Raw genomic sequence first — 12,566 nt, 5'->3', positions numbered from 1 at the left:
ATCTGGTAATGGTAAATGTATAGTCAAAATTAGATTCTGTAAAAAACAGTAATTGTGATGCATAATTCACTTACAGCTCTAAAAGATTAAAAAAAATAGTAAAAATAACCATAATTATGATGTTATTGGTTAAACAATATAAAAATATGTAAATCTTAACATCAATAACCTAAAATGTAAGAAAGAAGTAAAAGTGTAGCCTAGGAATGTTATGGAAGTTAAATTGTTATCAGTTTAAAATAAGGTGTTATAATTCTTTTTAAAAAATATTTTAGGAAAAAAAAATATTTTAGGGACGCCTGGGTGGCTCAGTGGTTGAGTGTCTGCCTTTGACTCAGGTTCCTTGAGTCCTGGGATCAAGCCCCACATCCGGCTCCCTGCATGGAGCCTGCTTCTCCCTCTGCCTATGTCTCTGCCTCTCTCTTTCTGTCTCTCTCATGAATAAATAAATAAAATATTAAAAATAAAAAAATAAATATTTTAGGGCAGCCCAGGTGGCTCAGTGGTGTGGCGCCACCTCAGTCCAGGGCGTGATCCTGGAGACCTGGGATTGAGTCCCACATCAGGCTCCCTGCATGGAGCCTGCTTCTCCCTCTGCCTGTATCTCTGCCTCTCTCTCTCTCTCTCTCTCTCATGAATAAATAAAATCTTAAATATATATATATATATATATATATATATATATTTATTGATTGAGAAAGAGAGAAAGAGAGAGAGAGAGAGTGCACAAGCAAGAGTGAGAGACATCACAGAGGGAGAAGGAGAAGCAGACTCCCTGCTGAGCAGAGAGCCCATTGTGGGGCTCAATCCCAGGACTCCAAGATCATGACCTCACCTGAGGGCAGATGCTTGACTGAGCCACTCCGGTGCCCCAAGGTGTTATAATTCTAAGGTATGTAAGCCTTGTGGTAGCCACAACAGGAAAACCTGTAGTTATCACAAAAAATAATATGATAAAGAATTCAAAGCATACTGATACCAAAAGTCTCCAAATTACAAAACAAGACAGTAGGATAAGAAACAAGGAATAATGGATCTATAAAATAGCCAGAAAATAGTTAATGAAATAGCAATTAATGAAATAGGCAATTACTTATCAATAATTGCCTTAAACATATGTGGATTAAATTCTTCAGCCACAAGACATAAAATAGCTGAATGGAGAAAGAAAGAAAGAAAAGAAGAAAAGAAGAAAAGAAAAGAAAAGAAAAGAAAAGAAAAGAAAAGAAAAGAAAAGAAAAGAAAAGAAAACTACAAGACCCAATGATATGCTGCCTACCAGAGACTCACTTTAGCCTCAAAGACACAGACTATGAGTGAAAGGATGGAAAAAGATATTTCAAGCAAACAGTAACCAAACAAAAACAACAAAACAGGGATAGTTGTGCTTACACCAAACAAAAGAGACTTACTAAAAATGGCAAGAGACACAGAGGATCATTACGTAATGATAAAGGGGTCAATCCACCAAAAAGATATAAAATGGCAAATGTTTATGCATCCAACATTGGAGCACCTAAACATATAAGGCAAAACAGAGGATAAAGGAGAAATAAACAGAAATACAGTAATTGTTGGAGACTTTTAATACCTCACTTTCAATAATATAGATCCAGAGAATCAATAAAAAATAATTGGATTTGAACAACACTATAGACCAAATGAACCTAACATATATACAGAACATTATTATCCTACAACAGGAGAGTACACATTCCTGTCAATCACCAATGGAACATTTTCTAGGACAGACCATATATTAGGCCACAAAACAAGTCTAAGCAAGTTCAAGAAGATTAAAATCATATTAAGTATCTTCTCTGAACATAATGGTATGAAATTGGAAATCAATAATAGGAAGAAAACTGGAAAATTCATGGATAAATGAAAATTAAATACCACTCTTCTGAACAACAAATGGATCAAAGAGGAAATTAAAGGGAATAAAAAGTATCCTGCAACAAACGAAAATGGAAACACAACATACCAAAATTTATGGAATACAACTGCAAAAGCTGTTCTTAAAAGAAAATTCAGGGCAGCCCGGGTGGCTCAGCAGTTTAGTGCTGCCTTCAGCCCAGGGTGTGATCCTAGAGACCTGGGATTGAGTCCCATGTCGGGCTTCCTGCATGGAGCCTGCTTCTCTCTCTACCTGCTTCTCCCTCTGCCTGTGTCTCTGCCTCTCTCTCTCTCTGTCTCAGGAATAAATAAAATCTTAAAAAGAAAAAGAAAATTCATAGCAACAAGCACCTACTTTAAGAAACAGGAATGATCTTAAATAAACATTTAACATTTTAAGAAACTAGAAGAAGAACATAGTAAACACAATGTTAGCAGAAAGAAGGACATAAAGATTAGAGCAGATAAATGAAATAGAGAATAGGAAAACAATGGAAAAGATTAATAAAAGAACTGGTTCTTTGAAAAGATAAACCTTTAAAAGGTTTGTTGAAAAGGTTTGTTTGAAAAAGATAAACATTTAAAGAATTAATGCCAAACCTTCTCAAACTTAAGAGAGGAGAGAACATTTCCAAACTTATTTTAAGAAGCCAGCATTACCTGATATCAAAGCCAGAAAAGGACACTATAGGCCAATACCCCTATGAATATAGGTGCAAAAATTCTCAATAAAATACCAGCAAAACAAATTCAGCAGTACATTATAGAGATCATTCACCATGATCAAGTGGGATTTATTCCAGGGATGGAAGGTAGTCTAACATACGCAAATCAATGTGGTATACCTTATTAATAAAATGAAGGACAAAAATCATATGATCCTTTCAATAGATGGAGAAAAAACATTTGACAAAATTCAACATCTGCTCATGATAAAAATTCTTAACAACAAATTAGGTATAAGAGGAAGGTATCTCAACATAATAAAGGCCCTATATGACAACTCCACAGCTAACACTATGCCTAATGATGGAGTGAAAGCTTTTTTTCCCTGAGCTCAGGAACAAAACAATGGTGCTTATTCAACATAGTACTGGAAGCCCAAGCCAGAGTGATCAGGCAAGAAAAATAAATAAATAAATAAATAAAAGGCAGAAAATTGAAAAAAAAAAAAAAAGTAAAATTGTATCTATTTGTAGATACATCTATTTGTAGATGACATGATTTTATATATATAAAATCCATTTAGGATCATGTCATCTACAAATAGATGTATCTACAAATAGATACAATTTTACCTTTTTTTTTTTATATAAAGACACCATAAAAAAAAACCTGTTAGATCTAATCAATGAATTCAGTAAAATTCTAGGATACAAAATTAACATATAAAACCAGTAGCTTGTCTATACACTAACAATGAATTATCTGAAAAGAAATAAAGAAAGCTATCCCATTTACAGTATCAAAAACAATTACATATTTAAGAATAAATTTAACCAAGGAGGTGAAAGATCTCTACATTGAGCACTACAAAACATTGATGAAAGAAGATAAAAATAAACAGAAAGGTATCCTGTGTTCATGGGTTGGGGAAATCGAATATTGTTTACATTTCCATATTACTCAAAGCCATCTATAGATTCAATGCTATTCCTGTTAAGATTCCAATGGCAAATTTTACAGAAGTAGAAAAAAACACCTAAAATTTATATGGAAGGACAAAAGACTCTGAATAGCCAAAGGAATCCTAAGAAAGAAGTACAAAGCAGGACACCACACTTCCTGATTTCAAACTATATTATAAAGCTATAGTAATTAAAACAGTATGGTGCTGGCATTAGAACAGATACAAACCAACAGAAGAGAAATGAGAACACAGAAATACATCCATGCATGTATAGTCATATTGAGAAGGGAGCCAAGTATACTCAATGGAGAAAAGGCACTCTCCTCAATAAATGGTGCTGAGAAAATCAATATTCATGTGTAAAAGAATGAAAGCAGACCCCTACCTTTTTCCACTCACAAAAATTAACTAAAAAAGACTTGAATGTAACACCAGAAACCATAAAACTCCTAGAAAAAAATCATAGGTGGTAAGTTCCTTGACACTGGTCTTGGCAATGATTTTCTGGATTATGACACCAAAAGCGTAAGGAAAACAGAAGCAAAAATAAACAAGTGGGACTATATCAAACTAAAAAGCTTCTGCAGAACAAAAGAAACAATCAACAAAATGAAGACAACCTAAAGAATGGGGGAAAATATTGGTAAATCATGTATCCAATAAAGAGTTAATAGCCAAAATATATAGAGCTCACACAACTCAGCAGTAAATTATATATATGTATGTATATATATATGTGTATATATATAAAGTTTAAAAATGGGCAAAACTTCTGAATAGACATTTTCCCAAATAAGTTATACAAACAGCCAACAGGTACATGAAAAGGTGCTTACCATAATTATTAGGGAAATGCAGATCAAAACCACAATGAGACATCACCTCATGTCTGTTAGACTGGCTCTCATCAAAAAGACAAGAGATGACAGATGCTGGTGTGGATGCAGAGAAAGAAGAACCTTTATCATTCTCCCTCAACCTCAGGCCTACTTCACTATTAACAGAGGCAATTTAAAGAACTACCTCCCGAGGAAGGACTGTGTCATGGCCTTGGCTGGGCAGTCCTGCTCTAAACCTGAGACTTCTGCTTAGTCTCTGCCATCCCAAAGTAAAAAGGGAGCATCGTTTGCCTGACGACAAATTCCCTCAGTGTCCACAACATTGGGTACTATAGTTCAGTCAAAATGACCGAACACTACCTATCAAATCTATTTATTTAAAACGTTAACTCCTAAGACACCAAAAATGTAGCAAAATGTGTAGAAAGTGAGCTTCACAGTATCTCTTACACATACTTAATAAAACCACTTTAAGGCACATTATACAGAGCAATCCACAGGACTGTGCTGTTTACCACTTCTGTTCTTCACCTGTTGGGGTAACCTTGAGCACAAGCCCTGGGCAGGCCTCACCTCCATATTCTCCAACACTGTTGTCCATCTTTCAATTCTGAATTACCACCCTCTCCATATTTAAAAAAAAAAAAAAAATCAATTTTCCTTCACAGAAGAAATTATTTTATTTCATTTTAAAAAGTAAAGGATACAGATACTTATTCTTAGCTTGACAGAAGCCATTTTCCCATGAGACTCCGAGCTCTGCCTGGCGAACGAAGTTAATGGTGATGTGTTAGAGAAACCTGTAGCCTCCAGGGGCACAGGGAGTACAAACATTTGGCTGGAAAAGCATTCACATGATCAAAACATTTCCTGCAGCAAAGATTAACAAAGTCATTTTATCCTGAAGATCATTTTGGTTTTGAAGAAAAGATTTACTTTTGAAGATTCTTTAAATTTACTAATCAAACCAAGAGCAAATTGCTTTTCACATAGCTGAGAAGAGAAAAACCAGAAGCCCATTTTAAGTACTCTTCTGCCCTACTCGCCTCCTCTTACATGACATCTTCTCAATTTATCTCTAGGCCTGATGAATGACATAAATCACGCTCAAAGCTCAGCATTTGTGCAGTGTGTTTTCCTCCCTGGTGGCAGGCTTCTCTGAGCCTCAGCCATCAGCCATGTAAGCCCATTTCCACGCTTCCATGGGACCAAGATGGGCTCTATCCAAACAGGCTTTTGCCCTGCATGGCTTCAGAGGCTGACCCACACCCCCCGTGAGCCTCCAGCATGACTGCAGCAGTGTAGGAGATGGGAAAACCTCAGGCTGATGGGAGCCTGACCTCTCTATTTATGGCCTTCACAGCAAGGGTCACCTCCATTAAGTGGTTTGGTCTTTTAACACCATGAGCTACACTATCTAAAGTGTATTTACCCAAGGAAAAACACCGAGCCCCCTTCTGGGGCAATGGCTCTAGACTTCCTAAGATTAGTCAGGGAAGCAGGAGGAAGCACACTCATTCTCCCTGTACCTCCCTTACAGGTACACTCAAGACTGCTGCTCTCAGCAATGCTGGACTGATGACTGTTCATCCAGAAGTGTCACATGTTGGGATCTCGGTGATAGGCACACTCATCTTTCTCTTTGTATCTACTTAGCTCCAGACACTGACCAACAGGAATTCTTTCCAAAAATGCTAACAGGTAATCTGGTTAGCCACTGGGGTGGGGATGCACCTCTGGTGAAACTGAGCAACAGCCTCCAAATGTTCTGGCCAGGAAGTGCTGGCCACGATATGCAGCAGCTTAAAAGTAGGCCTGTGGATCGCTAAGTAGTTCTAGAAGTACAAGGAACAGAACTGCCATTTACACAACATTAGAGTAATTCGGATTTAGGGCTTTTGAAATTTTGGAAGTGACACGGCCTCAAAAAGGCTAACTGGTGGGACAACTATGAAACAGAGCTTGTTATAATTTGTATACTCCAAAACAGGGTGATGTTCACCACTACTGGACAGCACCTTTGCCAGGGAGACAAAGAACATCATTTGTCACAGCCAGTCATCTCTTCCCAGCAGGCAGGAGACCTTGCAGCCAAGTGACTAAAGTGAACCCCAGAGGCTCCCACACTGAAGGTCCAATGCTGCTCCTCAACTTCTAAATAAATCGAATGTGGGGACCCACGCAGTGCCAGTCCACTAGGTACCTTCAAGAAATGCCATGTGTCACGTGTAAGTGTCTCTCTTGCTGTACCTTCTGGATGTAGAGGGCCGAGGGTGCTGGTGCTTTGGTCCCCACAGCCTTGGATTAGGAGAGCCTATTCCCCAGGTGAGTGTTATGGGGAACACAATAGTGGCTTCTGAGATGTGTCCATAGGTCACAGAAAAGGAAATGCAGCACCTTAGGAGATGGCCGAAGTCAGGTGATACACATCAGAAAGTCAAATGCTGACTCTGGCCTGATTCTTTAGAAATGACAAGAGCTAGTTCCCTGCCCGGGTGGTTGGACTGAAATGGCCATCTGAAGAGGGGATGGTTGGCACCGGAACTGCTAATTTGGGGGCTTGCCCTGGAATTGCACTCATAGCCATCGAGCCATTGGGGACAGTAGTTGTGTTCCAGCTACTGGGGATCTCGCCAGTAGACTGCATTTTAAAATAGACCAAATAAAACACTGGTAAAACAATCCCAATTAGAAGCATGATAAAAACAGCATTCCACCACTGAATTCCACAGTCTGCACCATTTGTCAAGGTCTTTGGAGGAGCTGGAAGCAGCGGCTGACTGGAGGTCTCTACACAGTAACTTTCATTTAAAAAGATTTCTGACTGCACTGCACGCTCAATATTCTGGTCAATGCCCTTAAAGAAATCCGTCAGTGGGCTGGACAGGGCACCGGTGCCTACAGCCGCTCTGTCTGGATCTGGCTGCTCCTCGAAGGTCACTCTTGTCTCTGAGGATGGGCTCAGGAGGGGTCTGAGTTCTTTGTGGGTCTCTGTTAGGATCCCATGATTTTTCACCGGAATCTTAATAGATTTCAAAGCATATAAGTCTTGTTCTCTGATGAAGTTGTTGACTTTCTTGATATCTGCGACCTAGGGAAGCCATGAAGACAAACATCACAAAATATGTAAACTCCTTAGAATATCAAAAAAAAAGCAGCTCTTTCTGGAAGACAATCCAAGCCCACCCCGCTTAGGAATCTGATGAATACTGCACCTATACACAAAATCAGTTTAGGCTGAATAACTGATTTTTGGCTTTAACTCAGCCTAAATGCATAGCTTAATCATCACATTTCCATACATATTAACAAGTATAATAACGTAAATCAGTTTTGGAAAACAGTGTTTGTTTAAAGTATGACTGCAACAAAAATGTTTTTAGGTGAAACCCAACCAGGGCACTGAAAAAGCAATAGTCCTTTGTATTTCTTTTAACTTTTGAGACAACAGTGCCCCCATCTGGCTGACTTCCCTCCCCACAACAAGACCCAATTTAGTAGCTGATTACATTGGCAATCTCCAAACAGGAAGCCTCAGGCAGCTCCACAGACACTCAGAACCTACTTTAACAGTAATAATGTTTTAAGAGGTATGTTCTCGTGATTCTACCATGTTTTCTTGCCCAGAAGTACTGTATGGCATATAAACTTATTGTTTAAATAAATGCAATCTAGAGTTAATACACTGAGGATTTCACAATACTTAGAATTAGAAACCTACAGAGAATCACAAATGAAGTTGGAAAATATGGACTGAAACCCTCTGTTCCAATATTAGGACTGGAAGAGAAAGGAACACCACTAAGAGTTTTATACGGTAACAAAGTTCACTAACAAATTCCTTCCACAATCTTGAGGGAGGGGTGGTGCAGAATGTAAGTCAAAGATAAACCCTCCCTCAAGCTAACGTTTGGAACTTACTGAAAGCATCAGAAATGGGTTTTAACTCATGAGCCCACTTTAACTAGAGTGTAAATAAAATCAAAAGACCTTTAGGTAGCACTTGATTCAAATCAATCATCTCCATTACTTCACTTGAGTAATTGTTTTTATCATCTAACTGAATTGGGCTGGTGGACATTGTTAATTTATCATGTCCTGAAACTAAAGCATAAGGTTCTTGAGACCTGTTTTTTTCCCTTAATAAAATGACACCCAAATTTACTTTAAATTGGAAAATGGTTACTTATCAGAGGCATTATATATATATTATAATCTTCACAGATTTATTAAACGTCACTATTCCAAGAAGCCCACTGCATCCACTCAGTGTAGGGTCAGATTCATTTTCAGCCCATGTTCCATAAACCATATAGTATGCCTACAGAAGCTTATTAAGAGAGTCAAATATAAATCTCAGTACAATTGAGACACTATGTGTCCCTAGAGACCAGCCTGTTTATTTCCTCTGGGAAATACCACAACATCCTATAAAATGTGTTTAACCATTTGAGCCTTGTTAGATAAATGACAAGAAACTAAGGAGGAAAAGATTTTTAAAATAAATTGGTTAGACAGCCTTAGGGGAGGCCATGGAAAGTTGTAACAGCGTAATTAGCAAAATGAAATAAATAGTTTCAATCTAGGAGAAAATGCAGCAATTCTGTAAATACTTTTCCTACTTACTTTGCCATGTTAATCACTCTGAATGCTAAAAACATAATTAAAGAGAGAAACAGGGTTATATAGATACACAGTGTACAAAGGCTAGATCATGCAGTTTTAAGTGAGAGACTGTAAAATTTGACCAAATAAGGTACAACCAGCAAGAAAGGGTCAGAAAATGAGAAGTAGTGAGAAAAGCAAGCCTAGCAAACAAATCTTGGATAAATTCTGCCTGGCATCTTTGACCCTAGTAGGTCTTAAATAAAATGTGCTCAAAAGAAAAAGAAAAAAAAAAAAAAAGTTTGTCTTTGGGGGACACCTGGGTGGTTCAGTCAGTTGAGCATCTGACTCTTGATCTCGGCCCAGGTCTTGATCTCAGGGTCGCCAAGTTCAAGCCCTGCACTGGGTGTGGAGCCTACTTAAAAAAAAAATTCCAGAATTCAGTTTGGAGGGACAGGGAGAGAAGTACTTTGTAGATTGGGAACTGCTCCAACACATGAGACTCCTAACCCTCACTTTTCATGATCCCAAGGTTCAGAATTGAAAGTGCTTCCACCTGCCTTCCAGCTCTGGCTAGGTGGGAAGAGTCTTCTACTGCTACAACAGGCCTCTCCAAACCACCTTGCTGGGGGTGGGGAGAGGCGGCCAGGAAGGGGCAGCAAGGGCCCCCATGCTTCAGTGAGTTCCTGAAATACACAGGAACCATGGGGCAGGGAACACCTTCACCTGCGAGGTTTCTTACTTTGCAGCCATACTGAAGAGCAAGCTTGTTGAGGCTGTCCTCCTGGACCAGCTCCCGCTGCAGCAGCACCACGTCCCCTGCTCCTGGCTGGCGAGGGTGGTGGGCACCCTTCTTCTGGTGGCGCTCCTTGCCCCGGGGCCGCAGAGCCACATGGTGGGACTCTTCCTCAGAGGAGTCCCCCGAGTCCCCACCACTGTTCTCAAACATGTAAACGTGGCTGGTTGGAGTCCTACAGACAATGGCGGGGCCTTGGAGGGTCTTGGTTAATACTTCCTTCTGCCTCATTTTCTTAACTGAAAACCAAACCCCAGGGTTAATTCCACATAAGGTACGTTCATTCCTCTGCAGCTACACTAAAGAGAAGTGTCCGGTTAGGGATGACCCCTTTCCCTGACCCATTATAAATATTCAACAGACACCATCAGTACAGAAAGGGCGTTCTCTGCTAGTTGGGGTGGAGGGTGAGAAGCATGTACAAATAGCATTTTTCCCTGACTGCAGACTTCTTACAGAGAAAAATCAAAGAATCCCTCCTTTCCCCCTTATCCCTCATCCATAGCTGGTCCCTCCCCGAAACCCACCAGATAAACAACTTCTCTTTTTGGTCTCAGAGGGGTAAAGAAGCTGCTGGGATCCTTTGCAATGAGAGGGAAGGGCTGTTCCCAGCTTCCTCGCAACTCGGAACTTTTGTGCCAAACAATTCTTGTTCAATACTTTACACATTGCAAAGTATCCTCACCAAGAAGGTCAAGACTGAGGGCGCTTGCTTATGAGATCCAGGAGAATAAAATACTCGGATTTCCAATACAGGCAAGCTTGAATTACCGTAGTATTGGGGGCCCAGCTGGGCAGAAAATTCTCGTCCAACTGAGACATTCGTCCAGTTTTCCACCGGTCCCTTTGCCTTCATTACATCCCACGTCTGGTTTTCATGTTCACCTCCAGCCAAGTGCAAAAGCCTCACGACCCGCTTTCCCCCCTTGGAACTGTCCGAATGAGGTTCCGGAACACGAAACCTCCGGCTCAGGGACTGACAGCCGCGCCAGAGCCGTCGTGGAGCCCGTAGGAGCCCCGGGAGCAGCCAGCGGCGCCCCCGCGCGACCGCGCCGCCCGCCCCCTCTCCCCTCTCCCCTCTCGGCCGGCGCCCCAGGGCCCCGCCTCCCCGTCAGGGCTCAGGGCCCGCCAGGGGCCCCGCCGCTTTCCCTCAGAGCCCCTCCCGCGCAGGGCGGCGGCCGCCCCCAGACTTAGACGGACGCGACCCCCACATTCCGCCAAGGCACGACCCCGCCCTCCGCCCTCCGCCCTCCATCCCAGCAACCCCAGCCAGCCCCGGACCGTGGCGGTCGCCGCCCCTCCGGACGCAGGAGCGCGGCCCGCCCCCGAGGCCGAGGGGAGGCTCACGCCGCCCGGCCACGACGCCGCGGAGGGCCCCCGCGGTCCCCCTCCCAGGCCCGCGGCCCCTCCTGCGGGCCCCGGTACCTCGGCGCCGAGATCCGCCGAGACTCGCCGCCGCCGCCGCCACCGCGCCTGCTGATTGGCTGCGAGAATCAGCAGGTCTCCAGGGGGCGGGGACGGCGACGCAGCCAATGAAATCAGCGCCGTGCGGGCCCGCTGAGAGGTCAGCGCAGGAAACGCGGCCCGCGGGGCGGGGCGGGGCGGGGCCGGGAGGGGCGGGGCCGGCGCCGGGAGGGGCGGGGCCGGGGCCGGGAGGGGCGGGGCCGGGGCCGGGAGGGGCGGGGCTCCAGCTCCCGGATCCGACTGTCGCCGAGGGATCCGCTCGTCCCAGCGGCAGCTTTGGCTTCTGCTACGAAACCGCTTACCTCTCTCCCCCACCTTTCTGTGAACCTCAGCTTTCTCATCTGTGGAAGAGGCCTTTGGCCTAGCCCTCTTTATCAACGGTGTAAAACGAGGGGGCGGGTTCCCAGGAGAGTGACTGCCACCTGCCGAGGCCCCCCGCTGGAAGCCCCCACCGCGCTGGGCCTGGTGGGCCGGGGGTCTCCACGACAGGAGCCCTTACCGCCACAGGAGTTTGCTCCTCCTTGCCCACCATCATGGGGAAGTCCACCAGTGTAAACCACTACACCACGACAACACCGACCACAAATAACACTATTTTGTTTTATTTTTGAGATACACAGAGAGAGGCAGAGACATAGGCAGAGGGAGAAGCAGGCTCCCTGCAGGGACTCCATCCCGGGACCTCGGGATAATGACCTGAGTAAAGGCAGACACTCCTTCACTGAGCCACGCAAGCACCGCACAAATAACACAATTTACCAAATGTCGATGATGGGGGATTCCTTATGCTTAATAGTAAGGGGTGAACATTCTCATACACTAAAGCACAGAGGCTTAAAATTTCAACCCAAAATGCAAACCCAAATTAAAAAGCAAACTGTAACCAGGGAAAAGTAAATGCAACAAACACCACAAAAAATCCTTTATTGAGACAAACCTCATCAAATTGATGAGAAAGTCACTAACAGCCCAGTGGATAAATGAGTGGGGACCATGAACAGACATTTCGCCAAAGTATACAAATGGTTAATAGGGAATAAAAATGAAACCTCAGTAGTAATCAAATTAAACCACAAAACAAAAAGATGAAAACAAATCCAGATTTATTTTTAGTTTTTATTTTTTTATGTTTTTACAAATCCAGATTTAGGAGAGATTGTATTCAAAAAGATTATTCCAAGGGGAGAAAAAGGCTTGCAATAGGGAAAACCTTCTGACTATAAGGTCTGTAAGCATCTCAAGAGTTAGGTAGAAAGGGCTTTTCTTTTATAGAGAGGAGTAAGCAAGGCTGCAAAGAATCAGGTGTGGAGAAGTAGGACAAAAGGGTGGCAGA

The 12,566-nt window shown here is 42.6% G+C and overlaps 1 protein-coding gene across 5 annotated transcripts; it reads right to left on the bottom strand.

Annotated features, from left to right (window-relative positions):
• Positions 1 to 5,023: 5,023 nt before the first annotated feature.
• On the bottom strand, positions 5,024 to 11,302 carry LYSMD4 (LysM domain containing 4). Of its 5 annotated transcripts, none has more exons than XM_077869685.1 (3): positions 11,195 to 11,302; positions 9,716 to 10,008; positions 5,024 to 7,459 (listed from the first exon to the last, which is right to left on the bottom strand). In XM_077869685.1, exons 2-3 carry the CDS (start codon positions 9,998 to 10,000, stop codon positions 6,848 to 6,850), a joined length of 897 nt encoding a protein of 298 aa, XP_077725811.1. In that variant the 5' UTR covers positions 10,001 to 10,008; positions 11,195 to 11,302; the 3' UTR covers positions 5,024 to 6,847. The 5 variants fall into 5 exon arrangements, with proteins under 5 accessions (XP_077725811.1, XP_077725817.1, XP_077725825.1 ...); XM_077869691.1 differs by lacking the exon at positions 11,195 to 11,302 and adding an exon at positions 11,051 to 11,160; XM_077869699.1 differs by lacking the exon at positions 11,195 to 11,302 and adding an exon at positions 10,541 to 10,841.
• Positions 11,303 to 12,566: the final 1,264 nt, after the last annotated feature.

This window comes from Canis aureus, chromosome 2 (assembly GCF_053574225.1).
Source record: "Canis aureus isolate CA01 chromosome 2, VMU_Caureus_v.1.0, whole genome shotgun sequence".
NCBI classification, from domain to species: domain Eukaryota; kingdom Metazoa; phylum Chordata; class Mammalia; order Carnivora; family Canidae; genus Canis; species Canis aureus.
The sequence above is the reverse complement of the archived record's forward strand: the minus strand, read 5'-3'. Positions and strand labels throughout refer to the sequence as shown.

What these genes read in the sequence shown, in the direction of transcription:
- LYSMD4 (XM_077869699.1), bottom strand. Translation starts at nt 10,625, where the DNA reads ATGAAGGCAAAGGGACCGGTGGAAAACTGGACGAATGTCTCAGTTGGA. An exon ending in GCTGGGCCCCCAATACTACG is followed by an intron (nt 10,009 to 10,540) that starts GTAATTCAAGCT and finishes TTTGGTTTTCAG; the next exon opens with TTAAGAAAATGAGGCAGAAG. An exon ending in CTCTTCAGTATGGCTGCAAA is followed by an intron (nt 7,460 to 9,715) that starts GTAAGAAACCTC and finishes TGGCTTCCCTAG; the next exon opens with GTCGCAGATATCAAGAAAGT.